The 18829-nt window shown below is 37.4% G+C and overlaps 1 protein-coding gene across 3 annotated transcripts in view; it reads left to right on the top strand.

Annotated features, from left to right (window-relative positions):
• Positions 1-17541, top strand: part of LOC128883015 (uncharacterized) — a 262323-nt gene extending 244782 nt beyond the window's left edge. For all 3 annotated transcript variants that reach the window (XM_054134977.1, XM_054134985.1, XM_054134969.1), the window contains exons 7-9: positions 7494-7730; positions 8922-9153; positions 10068-17541. In XM_054134977.1, the coding sequence (XP_053990952.1) occupies positions 7494-7730; positions 8922-9153; positions 10068-10293 (695 nt within the window). In that variant the 3' untranslated portion in view covers positions 10294-17541. The remainder of the gene's footprint in view (positions 1-7493; positions 7731-8921; positions 9154-10067) is intronic.
• The last annotated feature ends 1288 nt before the right edge of the window (positions 17542-18829 follow it).

Below are 18829 nucleotides of genomic sequence, written 5' to 3'. Positions count from 1 at the left end.
AATTAGAATTATTTATGCAGTTTAATGTAGAAAATTATGTCACTAAATTAAAATTAATTACTTCTACAACAACTTTTTAAAAACAAAAATTTTAGATTGACATGGATTTTAGTGTAATATCAACGCAATCGATGCATAGTTGAATTACTTGTCTGATAATCGTCGAATAAAATATCTATTTGGTTATCTTTGGACTCCGTTAATAGTTCCTGTTAATTGTTCCCAACTGTAATGAAGCCATAGGCAATTAAGACTCGCATCGGCGTTGCGCTAGAGACTGAACTGTAGATAACAAGTTTGACGTTAGTAATGAGAGAATACTAATATGCTGCAGGTGTAATCTAATTCTGATTAGAGAGACGTTCGTTTGCCAAATTTCCACGCATTTACTCTCTGTCTCGTCAACTATCATCGTAGTCGTCGAAGAAATCACAGATTGCACTTGGAACAGAATATACAACAAATATGCATAGGTGTATTTATATCTGTTGGTATAAATATGGATGTTAATACGAACACTTAATAATAATAATATTAATTTATACAGTGCTGTAATGGAGTTGAAAGAGCTCAATTTTTGTAGTCATGTAAATCGCTAGTGAAATGTTTTTTACAATGACACGAGATAGCTGTACTCGTGTTCGCTAAAGATGTCGAACGAAAAAGTTGTTAACCGAACTGGCAACGTCGATAACTCAGTTCCGAAGCGTCGAGAAGTTGGCGAGCCTCGAGGCGCAACTTGCATATTGTTGCAATATAAGGGTCAAGCCTGTCGATGAACTTTGCGAAGCTGCCGAAGGAACGTGCTATAACTACGAGTCATCCCCTAAACGGAAAACACCAGCACGAAATTGTTCATTCAACTTGTAACTCTTAATTTAGAAACCGAAACTAGAACTTTCGTCTAAAGGTCTGTATCTATGGAGCTGGTCTCAATAAGAAGATTCACACAAGAAATCATATTCCTCGCAATTCCTTCAACAAGTATTGTTAATAATTAATTTAACTATCGTCAGAAATTAATTTATAATTAGTCAAATCAATAGATATAAAAATATAGAAAAATTCCTCACAATTACTGTGTCGAGTAAATACTAATTTTGAACCGGAGATATTAATTTTAATTGCATTTCGAAGTTTCAGGGTGTTATTCCAACGTTTTTTAAGGAAGTAATGTTCTATAAATTACACAACTGTCAAATGAAGTTAAAAATGGCCCGCGCTCATTATTCCTTCGTTATTAACATAGACGATTACCCCGAGGCGTAAATTGTAGCTAAAATATGCAACATTTTAATGTCGAAACGAGAGGGTTTTAATATTCTGTTTATTGCATACAACGTAGCCGCGGTTTTCGCATTTGCATCGGTAATAGTTTCCCATGCGCGTTACGAAAATATGCAAAATACGCTAATTGAAACCCTGTTTATAGACATTTTGATTATGTCTCACGCGCAAATGTAACGCCCATGGAAATTAAAGAAAGATTAATGAAATTCTCGACGCCAGCGAATTGTTTTTGCGCGCGTATTTTACAGTCAGTCGATTCCTCGAACGACGTGTTTCGAGCTGCTCTCGTTTGGAAACGGGTCAATGAGAAAAATTGTGAAAACGCTAATTGTTCCTTCTGAATCAGCTTCGTTAAATCAGCTTCGTTAAATCAGCTACGTTTCCGATGGGTCATAAAAGTTGCGTTAATCAAAGATTTATCCGCCGTGCTATGAGTATTAATTTTACGGTTCTGTCGTTCGATAGCCTGTGTTAATTAACAATCGCGTTAACGCGATATGGGGCTCTTGGTTAATCTCGAAAAAGAAGGAAGCAAGGGAGGAAAACAGTGGAACAAGCGCCATAAATTCATGCGTAAATCTGCTAATGAAACATGCTGCGGAACGTGCCGCTGGTACAATTATTGGCTAATAAAATGGCCGTCGAACAACGTCGCTTCCTTCATGACAAACTACCCCTTAAATTCATGTAATTTCGGAAATGTGACCCATTTTCTCAGGATTATGTTATCGTTTGGGTTCATAAGTCTTGTTTGATCGCTATTAAGTTATGTCTGTTCAAAGAACATTAAATACAATGGAGAAGTAAAATTAGTTAATTAAAATTCGTCAATTCAATTTAGAGGTGTGCAAAGAACCGAGAGCCATTGTGACTCTCCATGCTTAACATAAAATTAGCGAATAGAAAGGGAATGATATGACAATGTTATGTTATCAGAAGGTGATACAACCTTTTCATACCTATTAAAGTATAGTATTTTCTCAGTTCTTGATCTATTTAACTAAATGACAGCATCGTATATACTTACCTCTCCACTCTATAATCGTGTGGTCAGGAATCTTGATTTCCTAAGCGAGTCCTATGGATCTAATCAGAGTCAGATTGCGTCTATAGTGTTCCAATGTATGGATAGTGAATCGCTGACCGATGGACCAATCTGTGACGGAACAATCATCGGTGCAACATCATACCAATACAGATGGTTCTGTCGTCGATAAGCCTACGTGCCAAATGCTATTAACGTGAGTTAACGAACAAGAATTGATTAAAGGACAATCCTTTTCAGTTAGCGTCAAAATAGCTTCACATTTCCATATGCCATTCTATGGCATAGATAACGAAAGAAAATATAAAATAGTTCTGACACAAGTATACAAAAGTTAGACTTGACACACCATTTGACGAATATTTAGCGAACTTAATATTTCAATAAAATATTTTATCGCGTTGGATTTCACTGAATATCCACGCGAGCGATAAAAATATTTGGTCATAAATAGCTCGACAACAAACAAACGAATCTGAATCACCGCAATTGCGAGTCGTCCCGATACGTCATATTCATTTTTTATATGTGTATGTATGTATGTCGCGGTTAAATCCTGCGATTTCGCTAAATATCGAGTTGACAAAAATATATCGCGATCCGTCGATTAATCGCGTGTGTAGAGAAATGCACGTTCGATAGGAAATCGCATGCGGGCATTGTTTGAAGCATTTATTTTTCCAATTGCTCTGACAGATAGTATTGTAGTCGACGAGAAGAAACGTCTCGACTGACCCGGGAACGGAAACGTGGTGAATATTCTTGCCTGTGTCACGATTGTTTCCGTATTTAGCAAACTGTTTAATAGTGTCAAATAGAGACCTGGAACGAATCTCCCAATTGATTAAACTTTCATGGTCGAGCGAACTCATTGGAAAGCGTGAACAGAGTTCTTCAGCAAGCCGAGAATTAATCGACTGTTGTAACTCCAATGGATCGGAAGTTACACGTTTACTTCTATCAATTTCTCGTATCCCCATTTCCCTCCCATTGCGTTTCATTCTTGAAAATTGTTCAGCTGTACGGCTGAAATACGAATATTAATTATACGTATTTATACTTGGCTCGTCTCTTTTTCCATAGTGCAGTATCATTTCTATCACACAATACAGGAACACTGTTCTAATTGAACAAACGATTATGCAACTATCAAGGCTATACTTAAAACTAAGTCAATCGCAGATGAAACTGTTTTCTACAAGATAGCATATTTCCGCACATTCTATTCTACGCTTAAGTTTGTTTTGAAGTCTCGAACTATTAAATAATAATCTTCACGAAAATGCAATGCTATGCTCGGAACTTTTCAATTTTTGTTTGTCATAATTTATATTCAATCGAAACTGTTTACTCTCAAGATTTTTCATTTCTCTGTTCCTGTCAGAATTTAATAACGTGGAAATTATTTCCAAGAAAGTTCCATTCGAACTGTTTAAATGGAAGCTATTAAAAAAGTTTTCGAACCGTTCCAAGCCCTGTTCGATACCCTACGTGTTTAGGATACCATTCCGTGGACAGTGCGAACTATGTGCAAAGTCTCAGCCAAATCGGCGACCGACCTGAATGTCACAGGGTCCCTCCCGCAGCTTACCGAATTTAAATTCTCGAAATAGCATGAATAAATGCTTTGTTTTAATAGAGTAAAACATTACCGAACTCCCTTACAGAACTCTGGAACTCGTAAATGGAAATAGTTCATTTCTGTTGAAGATGGGAATAGTTCGTCACTATTCGAAACCGACAAATCAATTCGTGTTCTAATTAATAACTCGTAAAATTTCCAATTTCTTTATCGAGACAGTGTTATTTCATTCGCTGTTCAACCATTACAGTTTGTCCTTTGAAAAATACTCTTCTTCGAACCAAAAAAAAAGGGTTGATAATTCTCTATTTTTTCTGACGATACTAAAACTCCAATTTAAATACCAATTTATGTAGGATTTCGTCGAGGAAAATATGACTGTGTCGAATAATTATCCGAAAACCGCAGAACCGATGCTTATTATCGCTCGTAGTTGGTTACATAACTAAATATTTGTGAACACGCTTCGAATGACACTATCTGGTCGGCTGTGCAAATTCGCTAGACGCGCTGATAGCGTTCGCGTTTTAAATGTTTGCCGAGAGTTCACCGTCGTTTCGTTGAATTTTCGCAGCGAAGATCGAGCACCGATCCGTTTAACGTACGCCGCTGAAAAAGAGGCAGGGAAATCGGTCCACGGCCGGGCCGCACTTAATTAAAAGTTGATCGTCCCGCTTCAGGGAAACAGTGTTTTGCTCCGCAAGCTTGGATCTTGGTGAAATTTAGAGGAAAATAGGGGATCGGTGAAAATAACGCGATCCCATGGCCGAAATTGTGTTCAGCGAACCTTGCCTTAACAGCCGGTTCGTATGAAAATTTTAAGAGAAAATATTCGATTACAGAGTCAGTGTTCTAATGTTCTTTTTACTAAAGTTTCGAGAATGAACAAAGCGAGAGGAAAATTTCATGATAGAAGTTGTTGAGATATTTATTTACTTATTATTTTTATAATTAAATATAGTCTTCGTTTACTTCTTAAAAAATGTGAGAACCAAGAGACACGTTTCACCGAGATTGAGAAGGGAATTGGAGACTGAGAAATGTTTGGAATTAAGCCTGAATGAAAAGTTCCACGCGACCCATGTTATATTTCGTCGCGGTGTCGATGCCAGTTCAAAATCTCGCGTCAGCTAATGTGCTGATTCCCATGAGAATTCCATCGCGTCAGCAGAATTGCGCAACGAAGCGGTTCCGTTCATGTAAATCAGTGCCATCGAAACGTTCTCGTAAAGAACCACGATCGAGTGCCTCGGTCCTTTTAATTCAAGAAAGAGGAACATTCATTCTTATCTTCGTTTTGGAGTCGTGAGTTTACGTTTTAATACTAACAATAAGTATATGTATATGTTATTGGACCGCTAGAATTATAAAATTATAAATTGTTATTAGTGGAGTTAAAATTATAAAACTGTTACTACTATTGAAGCTAAAAGTGTATCGTTGTTAATAGAGGAATTAAAACCATGAAATTATTATTAGGTGGAGCCAAAATGATAATATTAATACTAGACGAGTTCAAATCATAATTACTAATTAAGAAACTAGAATTGCAATTATCATTCTGTTTTGAAATAAAATGAACCTAATGCAATGTATCTAATTATTGTTAGAGAAACTAAAATCAAATTTAGCCTTAGAGAAACTACGATTGCAATAATTATTCTTTTTTTTTTCAATAAAATAGATCTACTTCATCGCGATTTTTACCTGCATTATGCTTCGTCCGAGATTGACAGAGACATTATCGTAGGGCCTCGATGATGAAGTCATTAGTTTCTTTCGAAATAAAGTAAATCTAGATTCCCAGAATGGCGTAATTGTTAGTTAGCTACTCTCGCGACAATGGATCGCGTGAAATTTTGCGTTCTCCAAAAGTGGCAAGGACATTTTCGTGGAAGTTCGGTGTTGGAGAGGCACAATGCATACCGATTTCGCCACGTACCGCACGTAGTCCTGCGGCATGAGTGACAAAGCTCCGTGCAACGTGCTGATGTATAATACGCGAACTTCGAATTTCCATTCCCATTGGCATTCAACCAGGGCCGCGCACCGTCTCGCTGAAAAATATCCGTCCTCGGGCTGTTCGAGGTCTGAAAACCTGTCGAAAACTACTGTAGTATCGGTATCTCCTTCGCAAAACCATCGATCCGTGAAAAAAACACGGGGTGAACGACATGTCGCGGGTTATCCGCAGACTTACCCACATTTTACCCCTGGTACCTGTTAATAGCTCGCTCGGTGACGCTTCGTGTTTGAGGAACAACACAAACGCAAGCCAAACGTCTTTATGAAAGTTAGATTTCACCTACACCCTAAAACAGAAGTAGCAAACTGAAATTAAATTGATTTCTAACTATTTTAGTTATAATAATAATAAAATTTGCAATTTGTAATAATAATAAAAACGTGATAATAGCAAGCGTAAAATTATTTTCGATTGATACATCGGCTCTAAAATGGCGCTCCGTAATTATTAATTCCAGGTCATTCTAAATTCTAAAAATTTGTTTCGAAAATGGTCCAATTGTTAGTAAAAATATATTATCAGCCCTTGTGTGAATATTTTCTCTTTGGATATCCTCTATTTCTTTCACACAGCACCCCTGTATCTCGCATTAATCGCAACTGTATAATAACGACACGATTGCAATTTGGTGGTGGATTATCATTCTCGCTATCAATTCTCTGTATATAACCTAACTCTAAATAATTCACCGTCGCCTTGACAAGAATACTACTATCGTCTCGCGTAATTTTCCGACGAATTTCCTGTAAATTTCATCTGATAACGAATTGTAAATAAAAGTGTCAATTTCTCGAATTTATCTCTGTCGTCTATCAAATAATCAGCTCGACTTTGGCTTTTTGTAAATAACCGAACAGGGGATAGTCAATGTGAAATATTGGCACCTGTCCGCGCATTGCGATCTCATTTCACCGCAACTCACCTGATCGTACACCTCGGTAGCGATGGGAACAATTTACTTTGCGACGTTGATGTGTTCTTCGGCAAGTTCTATAGTCGAGTTAAGCTCAATTAGCCCTTTGAAGTATTTTCTAGTGTCAAAGAGGACGAAACTATGCCATATTCCATCAACTTGCATTTAAATTACATAAAGTGAACGAAATAAAATTTATTTAGTTTAAATCTGAGACCGAAAGACTTTCTTGTTTTTTGAGGAAGGATAAGCCTTCCATAAAATTCGAAAACTACTCTAAACCTTTTTAAAGATTACGTAGATCACTCTACATAATATATATATATATTTTCAGAAGTTAATTCCAAACATGTGCACAGAATATCAATGAAATTAAAAAAATATTACCTTTGTAACAGGCAATCAAAGTTTTCCCTTTTTTAGTTTACTCAAAATACTAGCAAGAAATAATGAATGAGTCACTAAAAACCCTGTAAAATGGTTGTAGCGCTCATAAATAATTAATATAAAATAAAAAAACGTGAATACCTTCTCCAAAGTTAATAGAGCGTTGAATATCGTTCCCATCGCTATTTTCGAACACGAACTCTCTCCTTCACCAGATCTCTGAATTCATTCGTTTATCGCGCCTACACAGTGGACACACGATCGAAGAACTTTAAATCGGTCGGTGTAGGAGCGAAAGATATAACGCCCACGGTTATTCAAGGGATGATAATGATCGAGAACAACGTGGCCGATATTACTAGGGACATTTCCACCAGTACGATGTCGCCGATTAATTGCACAACAGTAGTCTACGCCTATCCTGAAGAGGATCGTGTCGTTGTTGGATATATCAATGAATGGATCAATGCATATTCGTTCATATCGAGTAAGTATTACACTTTTCCCTCCTCCTTCTCCCATTCTATCGGCTGGTAACACGCTCAATGGACTTTCCATCCTGGTTTCGACTCTTTTTAATCAACGGAAAGGTCGCTGCGTTGCAAATTGTCAGTAAAATGAGTTTTCGTTCTTCCTGACTGCTGAAAAAATTACCCACACTCGGTATATTATTTAAATTATATAATTTACTTACGTTAAGTTAGTAGGAAACCCCGTTATTTCGTCAGTTGGTAATGCTGCTCGTTTATTTACTTATTGTCTCTAAATCAATATGTTAATTATTGAAAAACGTTAGTCCGATAGTCAACTTATAGTCTGATTCTAATTCCTTGAACTGTTTTTCTAGAAACTAAGTTCTAAATGAATTTTAACTTGTAGCAAGAGGGAACTTAATTTAAGATATACATATATTATGCATTGACGTGAATCAGAATGTGTGTCAAACACATTTTAAATTTGTAAATTCTCCCAAGGATTTTTAGAAGACCTGTGAGTTTATTATTATAAGTGAATAAATACTTGGTAAACTAGTTTGTTGGATACGTAGATGTAGGTGGATGTAGTAGAGACAGAGTTTGAAAGCCACGCCAATTCAATTTTTTTTTTCTTTTTTTTTTGCGTAGATATAATCGAAGGAATGCATAGATGAGAAGTAGGGTGCATCCGATTGCTCGAAACGTGAGTTATCAAGATCTGCTGCAGCGATAGGCAAGATTCTTATCTAGATTAAACTTCCGATTAACAAAATATTAACTACCTTCAATTTAGACTATGTGAATGAACTTAAGAATTTAATCGTTCAATAACTACACTCTACAGAACAGAATGATAAATGATTTTAAATCGTAGAGTTATTAAATTCTAAGTGGTCTATCACATCGAACAAACAAAAAGTTATCTCTTCAACTATAAAATTAAATAAATCTCACGATTATTTATTTAGTATTCTAATCAAATTTTGTCCATCTCTGGTCTGCAGTCGAAAAAATCGAGCACTGTGTTTGGCATTGCATTTATCCCGTGGCAAAAGTTTTCAGTAGTTTTGCATGCGACTTGACGCTCTCGTGAACTCCAGAATGTCCGAGTTTCAACTTAGCTCGTAGTGTATATTAACTAATAAGAAAATAATGAAGGTAGCAAAGGTGGTAAATTTCACTTGTTACTCTCGTTGATACAGAGAATCAAGAAAAGTTCTACCTGTACATCATAGTGTCGGTGTCAGTTGGTATTTTAATCTTCTTGGGCTTGGTGATCGGACGTCTTCTAGTCAGCCGTCATCGGGCCAAAAGGGATGCGAAGTTTCATGCAAATAACGAACCACTTCCGCATGGATTCAACGATGACATTTCAGACATCGACGCTGATATCGATCTCACCTCACCGGTGCCAGTTCCCATGCAAGACACGAGGTTTGTGTTTTATTTAATAATTCATTAATATCTGAGTATCCCATTAGCAGTTTCTTAATACCGTTACCATTTTCAAGTACTGCTGGATGCATTCTGGAACATTTAACTGGTTGTCTCAATTCCATTTGGTTCTGAGATCTTCTATGCTTGTCCAGAGGAATCAAATTCCAAAATTCTAATTGGTAGTGAATTATTGATCAGAACTTCAAAGTATTTCTTTTTACAAATAGACACAAATAAAATTGTTACACGGCTGATCGTATTCATAGTTATTTAATAAATGTCTGAAGATATTATTTTTAATGTTCTTCGCATAACTAAATCAAATTACAATCTTTACGCGCGCGCTTTCCCACGTATAAGGCAATGGCCATCTAGCGATGGAACAGGCGAAACTAATTTTCGGAGTATGGTCAGCGCCTTTATCGGGAAAACGCTCAAGTTTGTCCTCAATAGTTTCTTTGTTTCACCGCTAGATGGCGCTTATGGATGGTAATTACCGACATGATGGTAATGTACCGATAGTGTCGGTAAAACAGTGTAAATGGCGACATCTAGTAGTGAAAAAAAGAGTTATTCGAGACAAACTTGAGCGTTTCCCCGATAGAGGCGCTGACCAAACACAGAAATTAGTTCGGCCTGTTCACCGCTAGATGGTAGTCGATCAATATACATATGAAAAAACGACGAAATTATTTGACGAAATATCGATATATATATATATTAGTATGTGATCTGAAAGTTACACAGGCATCTGTAGGATTAAATATCGAAGACTGATATATGACTGAATTACAAGACTTATAGTATGTAAACAAAAAATAAACATCATCCAACGCAAAGGCAAATTGTCCCTTTTTGGCCCAGCCCAGCCCAAACATTCATTCTCCACTAACTAAAATTCTTTTTTCCAGGATTCCAGAGACCCAGCTGGCCGAGAGACTCCACGGCGACCGTTATTACGCGGACACAAGGATACCTTTGTCGCCCACCTCGATGCACCCACCACCCATCCTCCACACCCCAGCCACGGGGGTGAGGGTGGATCTGGGCAACCACATGGTCGGCACAGATAGTTTACACACGATTTTACGCCAGGAGAATCCACGGAGTCTCAACACTAAAAGTTACTACGGCTGACAGGAGGAAAGGGTTGTCCCGCGCGAGGGACGACCCCCGTCCTTGAGCCCGGTACCGGAAGTGAGTACGCGAAAGTACTGCTTTTAATCGTGGCGACCGATTTTCTATAGCGCGCCCAACGAACGAAGCCGCTGTGAACTGCGTTCGAGCCGCGATCTTCAACTTCGATCATTCGTTTGCTCCCATCGGGACTCGAGCGAGGTTGTCCTCGGGCCTGGTACCGGAAACGAGCACCCTGTGACGCTTCTCACGCGATTTCTTCGTCCCCAGCGCGAGGAGCCACGCTCGAGGAGAGACTTTCGTTTACAATTCGCGAGGAATCCTGAAGAATCGTGTCAGAAGAGTCCTGAAATTTCAGAGAGAACTTTGGGGCGGTAGTGATAACGGATGTGACGCGAGGGGATGTAGCTCGACAAGTGTAAGGTCGGGTCTGGTTAGCAGTGTTGGGCGAGGGGTAGTTGATGATTGTTGATGAAAAATCTCTATTCGTAATTATTAATGAAGTCCTGGGTAGCTTCGGGGGATTAAGAATTTGTCGATTGTGGATGACGAATGTACCTTGTGATTGCTGATCGATCTGACAATTGCGAGTGAGTACTGAGAGAATGAATGCTCAACTCTGCTGAGTAGGTGACTGGTGAGTCGAAAAGTGATTAGAAGTAGGGATGAGACTGTTGCCTAACGAACCTGGTAGCCTGTCTAGTGTCGCCTGGTAGTGTTCGAAGCGAGTAAAACTGATGAAAGTTGGCAGAAAGGGTTATCGAGGAATGTTATTTAACTTGTTGAGCTATAGATTAACGCAAGCCAAGACCGTGGGCGGATGTACATTAATGTCGGACTTGGTGAGTCAGAAACGCGAAAGCGTTTCTCGCGTAGAAAAATTGTCTTGCGAATGCCCGGAAGTGGATATTGGGAATTCTTATTGTTGTTGAAGAAGCTGTTGTTATTCAGAAATATTGTTTTCAATCGAGAGACGCGACTGTATAACGCTGGACTCTGGGTTAAAAGATATAAGCACGTTGATTGTAAATGGAGAAGAAAATATTTTATGCGAAGAGGGTCTGCCTCGTGACCATTACTGGCAAGCGACCACCCGAAACGTCGTTCAGACTGTAAGGACGATTACGATTGTACACTAGAGCTTAATATCCGAATGATCGAGCCAAATGCTGAAGAGTTGTCGAAATGGTCGAAGAATGAGTAATAGACGATCGAAGGCGTTCGTTCTTTTGTTTAACTTAAATCTAAATTCATGTGTTTATGTAAAAGCCACGTCGAAGATTAATTGTAAAATAAATTTAAGCGAAAATTGTCCCAGTGGAAAGGGGATTGTTTATCGCTGTCACCGTGAAAAAGGAAAGTCTGTAATTAATGTAATTAATGAATTCACGCGGATGCTTGTTCGTGAAAAAGTATTTACATAGCCTACAAATATTTTAATTATACTTAATACGCGCAATGACTTCCATTTTATTAATTCAGGCTGCAAAACCTTTTCTTTTTTTAAATTTGTAAAAATATTTAATTTACGAAGCACCGTTGCGATCACAAGCGTAGAGATTGAAACGTAACAGCATAGTGGGACGAACAAAAATAATAACACTGCCTGTTCAACGGTAATAACAATAACAATAAATGTCTGCCAAGGTATATCGACATCCTACGTGAATACAATAATTTAAATCACTGAAAAGTCACGCACACGATTGCGGTGGAGAACGTTTATTAATTTGCCTCTTCGAGAAATACATATCCGCACAAAACGATGTACAGCAATAAATTGAAAATTATATCGTGCTTCCTTTACGATTACGAATCATGATTTGTTGTCGAATAATCATGAAGACTGTTCGCCAAAATGATGCTGCCTAATCTACGAGAAAACGGACCTCGGCAATGTTGGGCACGATCGTTACAATTTCTGAATAGTTTATCATAATTAATGATCAACGATTAATGAATGCTTGAGACATAGCGATTAATTATACACGATTAATGATTAATACGGTTAGCCCTGAAAGGTTACAAATTACTGGTTTACAATTGCAGATTGTAAAGGTAGTTTTTAATCTAACAATTGGAAATAATAATGGTGAATGTAATCACAGAGTAATTTGGTTGATTACAAAGTAAATATTATGGTCAGAAAGTAATCGTTGCCCAACTCTGCTGTGGGTACTTTGTTACGTACAAGGTATTCTGTTGGTTATGCATTCTTACCGTGTAGGCGGCGTTATCGACGTTATTACGTGGATAGTTGCGTTCTTCGTGATAACAGAGGACGCCGGTAACTTAGCCGCCTCGATGATAATTTTGTTTACATCACGAATTTTTGGGAACATTTTTTCTCATCGAAAGAACAGCATCGTGGGCGATGGGAAAATATGAGTGACTCAAAAAGGAAACTGAAATAAAACTTATTGTAGAATTAATGAAATCGCCATTTCTTAAAGTTTAAGAAAATAATCATAAGCATCTCGAACGTGTAAAAATAAATGTTTGTTTCTGCGAAATTAGAGAATACTAATTTCTCGTAGATTGCATCCTACAAAGCGTTATTGAGCGTCACGAGTTAAAATTAATTTTTGAAAATATTTATTTTTAACTGTACACTACTTACAGCGAGTATTTTCTTGTTCGATTAACCTTCCTTTGTCAAATATGCCTTGAAAAAGATTAAATATTGGCAAAGACAATAAGATCAGCAGATTGTCTTTACTTTTTTATTTTCACAATATATCAAGTCACTCATATTTTTCTCATCGTACAACGCCAGTGGTCAGCAGCACAGCTCAGATTACTTTCGATCGGAACTCATTGTCAGTTGACAGAAACAAAAAAATGACAGCGATCCGATGATCGAAGCTGCACACGACACACACGAACGAAAACGACACGATCGAAACGAATCGACGATCGATCGATCTCCCTAGATTAATTGCAATCCCTACCAACTAGCTTCGTATGAAGGAAATGTACCAAAAACAGAAAAAAGGAAAACGCGAAAAAAAAAGAGAAACCGAGAAATGTGCGCGATCGACGGAACTATTGATTTCGAATAAATTCAAGATCCGTGGTAGCCGCGATCGGATCTATTAGCACTTAAGGAAACAGGAAATCGGTCGATCTCAACGAAGTTACAGCGGTTTTGCATCACATGTACACGCAAACAAACCAGAAAACGTACAGCGAAACGACTTTTATAGAGAAACGATCTGTATGTATATCACGCTGTAAATAAGAACAATGTAATTTACCGTAACTGTTAAGGGAACGAAGAAAAAGAGACAGAGTGATTGAGAGTGTGCATCTGTATCGAGAGTGTAACGTCATCGATAAACGTTCCGTAGTCGAGAATTACTCTCTGTGCCATCGAATCGATTTCACGAGCGTCTTCTGTAATCGATCGTGATCGAAAATGGACGAGGATCCTATTTAGGATCTAAATATGCGTCAAGTCAAATGTTAACGAAGCCATTCAGACGTTTTAGATTATCAGAAGCAATTATCAATTTGGCTTCGCAAACTCCGTTTGTTTAAGAATTGTTCTGGAGAAGATTGTTTTTCCTCGATATGCTGACATATTCGTAGCAAAAGTAAACAAATTGTTCGACTTCGTAGAATTTGAAATTCTCATTTATAAATGAAGGTTTAAATATTCTGTAACTAAAATTTGCAAATTGAAACTGTAAGTAAATATCTGCTTGTCACTATAATATTTATTCGACGATTATTGAATTTCACTACAACATTCGCACCGACTGTTCAGGGATGAGCAGGATTATTATTCTGCAAAATAAATACAACCTACAGTGATTTATTCCATTCAACAACTAATTTTTTATCTGCAAAAATGTTGTGAATTATCTAACAACATCGAGCAACAAAACTTTATTACTAATAGTTCTTTATCATCTAGTATGTCGAAGACATACATAAATTTGCAATATATGTATTTGTAACTATCTTATGAAAAATTCGTAAACCAAGTTTTACCACTTTTATTAATTGATCGTAAAATATTTTCTTTCACAATTCAAACTCTAATTTCCATTCCAATAAACATAATTTATCTTTTACTCGTTATTTCTACCCAGAAAAGAATTCTGCCCAGCCCTGCTCAAAGGCAATCATTATAGCTTCGTGCAGCGCCATTGGGCGTGCTCGGTTCGTCGATCACGATCGTTAGCCGTTAACAGTAATGTCCAGTCTGATTGTTCATGGGTTAAATTTAAGGTAGAAAGTACCTGGGATCGATTCCACGTACGTTCCGATAATAGCTCCAATTCCGAGACTCACTTACGATTAATGTTTTTTACGTTACTGTGTTGCGCGACGGGACAACAACACTCTTTCATAAGAATTTCACCGATGTCCCGACGATCATGTGTAAGAACGAAAAGCTCTCCATTTTGTATGGTTAATCGGCCAACGGTGTCGTGAATTTATACGTTACTTCGTAGCGTAGCCTACTTTTAATTAAATTCATGCGATTGCGAGGTGAATGAATTTCATTTACGCTGCGTGGACATACTTCAGTGCCATCAGTTCTCGCGCATGATCTATACTTTCTTCACTTTTTGTATTAATACGTAGATCGTAATAGATGATAATATTAATGCTGCCGATTTGTACATTACTTCTTATGTAAGCTGTAATTTTGCACCTACTCACCCTGGACACTATCGCAAATAACGAGGAAGCATTATATTTAGTGCTTAATGGTTTGTTTGTTTATTTGATATTCCAGTAATTGAGTGACTCATTGAAAGAGCGCGGTATACTGTTGAAACACGATCAAACGTTTGTTTGCTCAGGAACGTGATGATTGTTCTGTTCTCACAGAAATTAATTAGGAATGAAAGTAACGAAGACCGCCAAATGAGCACTGCCAAATGTTAACTTATGTTAACAGTCAACTAACGAAGCGGGGAAAAAGTTGTTATATTTGAAGAATTATGCGACTAAATTAAATTAGTGTAACCACACTGGCTATGCTTATGATTGCACCTCATAAAATGAATAACAGAAGCATGTGACGTTGGTTCTTGTTAAACCATTCAATCTTTTCCTATTCAATTCTTAATTTTATTTAAAGGACCGTAAATCGACAGGGTTGCCTGATTTACTTTTTGTAAATTCTGATTATTATTCACATGAAGTATTAAAATGAAGCTTCACGATTCATCATTCATAAGAAATTTATTACCACGGAACGTAGAACAAATGAGGAAATATTACCAACTTTTTCAAATCTCAACACTACCTTTAGAACAGAATACTTAAAGAGTCGAGTCTTCCAGAAACTGCAAACAAAATCTAACGATTGATTCTCAAGTTCAAGGAAACCCAGTGTCCCATTAAAATTAAACGTGAAATTGGATTAATTCATGCTGCACGTGCCTAATTAATAACGTTCGATCCGAAATAACCAGACTGTCCCCTCAAGGGCGAGAAATGGCAAACCTCGAGGGTGCGCTGTCAGTGAGCCAGTCAATTAATTCGACGTCTTCGAGAAGCGTGAAGGAGAGTCGCGACATTCTGTTGATTAAATCCCGCGGTGGAATAATCCGACGTGGCCGTGTTTTTAATTGGTCCGGCTTAATTAAGGCACTCGTGCGGAATTGTAGCGAGTCCCGCTGGCCTCCTGGAAAATTCTAATTGCCGGAAGAACGCTAGTTCTCCAGCTCTTTCTTCCTTACTCTTGTACTTTTCTGCGCCACCCCGTGCCCTTCCTTTCGTCACCACAAAACCTAACCCTTTTTTTATTTTAATTTCACTAGCTACACGAACACTTTCTTTTATTCTCACTTTTCTCGCGAAGGTCAAAGCGGTTAGTTTCATTACTCGTTTAATCGATATTGTAATGATTTCTAAATTGAGCCCTCATTACTATGCCTTTAGGAACTAGAAAATTAAGATTCGGTACTGTTGCAACAGTTTTCAGGAAATTTTGTAACACGAAGGTGAAGTTTTTCGTTCCATAGCCAACCGATATAGCGTATATTTTACCTATTTTACTGAACAAGTGAAGTAAAAAGAAAAGAAAATCTATTTGAAATAAAGAATTTAATTTGCTTGATCAAAAATGAATTAACCCTAAGACCTCTATTTTTAATTTTTCGTTTTCTTCAACTATTCATTTTGGTCCCGTTTCGTCATATTTGATATATACATATTTAGATATATTTCATTTACGATAACCACTTTTTGGGACTCAACTTCCTCGGTATTTTGCGATTCCAGCAAATCGCCAGAGTTTCTCCGAGTGAGTGTTTCATTTGGTCATTTTTACGACCTTTTTGTAAACTAAATCGAACCACGTCTGGGGTACGTACACTTGATTCATAATAATTTGCAGTGGGTCCGATACGTCTCACCGGTGCAGGCTCAACAAAGTGAAAATGACGTAAATGTATTCAATGAAATATTATGATATATCGATGTTTCGAGAGTGAATGGGTTAATATCGTTTGTAGATTACGTACCGCACCAGATATTCAGTGAGCATTTTGTTTTTATAAATAAATCTTAAGTATTAACATGTGTACGATACGTTAGTGGTGTATATTGGCATCGATGTTTCGATATTCGTACGTCACTGCGAGTGTCCAAGTTGTTGGACGAATTTCTAATTTAACACTAATATCGGAGACCTTGATCGTGTATTTTTATTTATTATCAAAGGTCTTATAATTATTTAACACAGTTTAAATACTTCTACGTTTCGTTAAAAAATTATTTAACTTTAAAAATTAACTTTGCCAAAGAGATTAATTTTTATTTTTCGTTCTGGTAACACCACGAGTATATTATTTAAATTATTGTAAATTATCAGAACGTTTCGACACGACACGTCACGACACAGTTTGTATCATCTACGTGCAATTACGACTGTCTTTTTTAAGGTTCAACGTTGCAAGAGTGATTATTTATTCGCACGCAGCACTATACACTACTAAGAAAGCGTATAAACAGTACCAAAGTGAAATTATTACACGTCGATCGATAAACAAGTAATTTAAGGGGTTCAGAAGTGAAGTTACAATTTTATATGTATTAGTTTCGTTAACTCTCAACTTACTTCCGTTTGTAAATCATTCGTAAAATCGTATATACTCGAAGGATACTACCGATTTATGTTATGAAATATTTATATTACAGTTTCTACGAATTTACATTAATTATTTATCGAATAACAATGTGCTACAAGGATGTAATTTTCATATAATATACGATAATTTTAAGATACGAAGCTTGCTGTCTTCCATGTTTTAGTAATTATTGAACACCTTAAAAATTTAATCCCTATGCTACGTTCCAGATTTACGACTTATGTTAACATTTATTTGAACACTTCGCGTTATCTTATATTTTTATATTATATTTATTTGTATAGACGTTATTATATCACCGTTTTGTATTTCAATACATTTGTATCGATCATACGTGAAGATTGCGAAATTTTAATTATCACCTGGAGGGATTGACTTATTGAAGAATAACGAATAAAATTTCATTTAATACAATCGTTATACGTTATTCTTGAATAAAACTCGAGAACATATTCGTTATTCGGTGAATATCTGTCCCTTAGTGCGTGGTCACCATTAAAATGACCATGCTTGCAAACTCTGTAAAAGAGAACGTCGTAAGAAACTCACCTTGCCAAAATTTAATATTTTCTCGCCTGTTGGCTTTGTTTTCAAGCTCCTAGATTACTTTATTAGCAAATAACCCGATTCGAAACGAGGTGGCTTGATATTATTCATCGAAAAGCATTTCCGAGGACGGTACGGTCGCGCGACGTCGTCGTCGCCAACCCTGTGGCTGAAATGCAAATTCGCATTAAACGGATCCTTCGGGGCGGTTAAGGGAACACGCGTGTCGCAGTGTCCTCCGTAATGCACGAACGGTGACGTGATTTACCGTGACGCGGGGAAACGAGATTCCGTGACGGGAAACGCGCGACTGAAGGGTTCACGACCCCGTTGAAATTCGAGGGATTTCGAGTGGCTTCAGGATCTAGATCCTCCGAAGATTATAACGCCACCGAAATTGAAATAGACTTTTGCTGAGAGAATAATGCTGTTGGATCAACGTTTTTATTAGGTTGCATCAGAGAATATTACGGGAATATTGCTCTGTTATGAAATAAAGAGAACTGTACCAAAATAATGCACTTTTCTTAGATTCGCGGAAGCTTGGAACGTATAATGTTTCCCATTTTCTGGTCGCTGAAACTTTCCTCGCGGATAGTTGCGCAAATGCAACCAACTTTTCTCTCCTTTACAATTCGTTCCCCCATTGTTTCTCGGCTTTTGATCGCCGCGCGCCGCGCGCCGTGCAGTCGATCGAGGCGTTCGAACGCTTTCTCGATAATAAATACAGTTTCCTTTCCCCCACCACCTCGGGACAAAATGTTCTAAAGTTTCCTCGAATCGCGCCAGATTCCCACACGACCCTTTCCACAAATACTAAAACCTTTCAGATTTCTGTTAAACTTTTACCTCCGCTCTTCCATGATCTGCGTTAA

Source organism: Hylaeus volcanicus, chromosome 1 (assembly GCF_026283585.1).
Source record: "Hylaeus volcanicus isolate JK05 chromosome 1, UHH_iyHylVolc1.0_haploid, whole genome shotgun sequence".
Classification (NCBI taxonomy): domain Eukaryota; kingdom Metazoa; phylum Arthropoda; class Insecta; order Hymenoptera; family Colletidae; genus Hylaeus; species Hylaeus volcanicus.
Note: the sequence above shows the minus strand (reverse complement) of the source record. Positions and strands in the feature narration are given on the sequence as shown.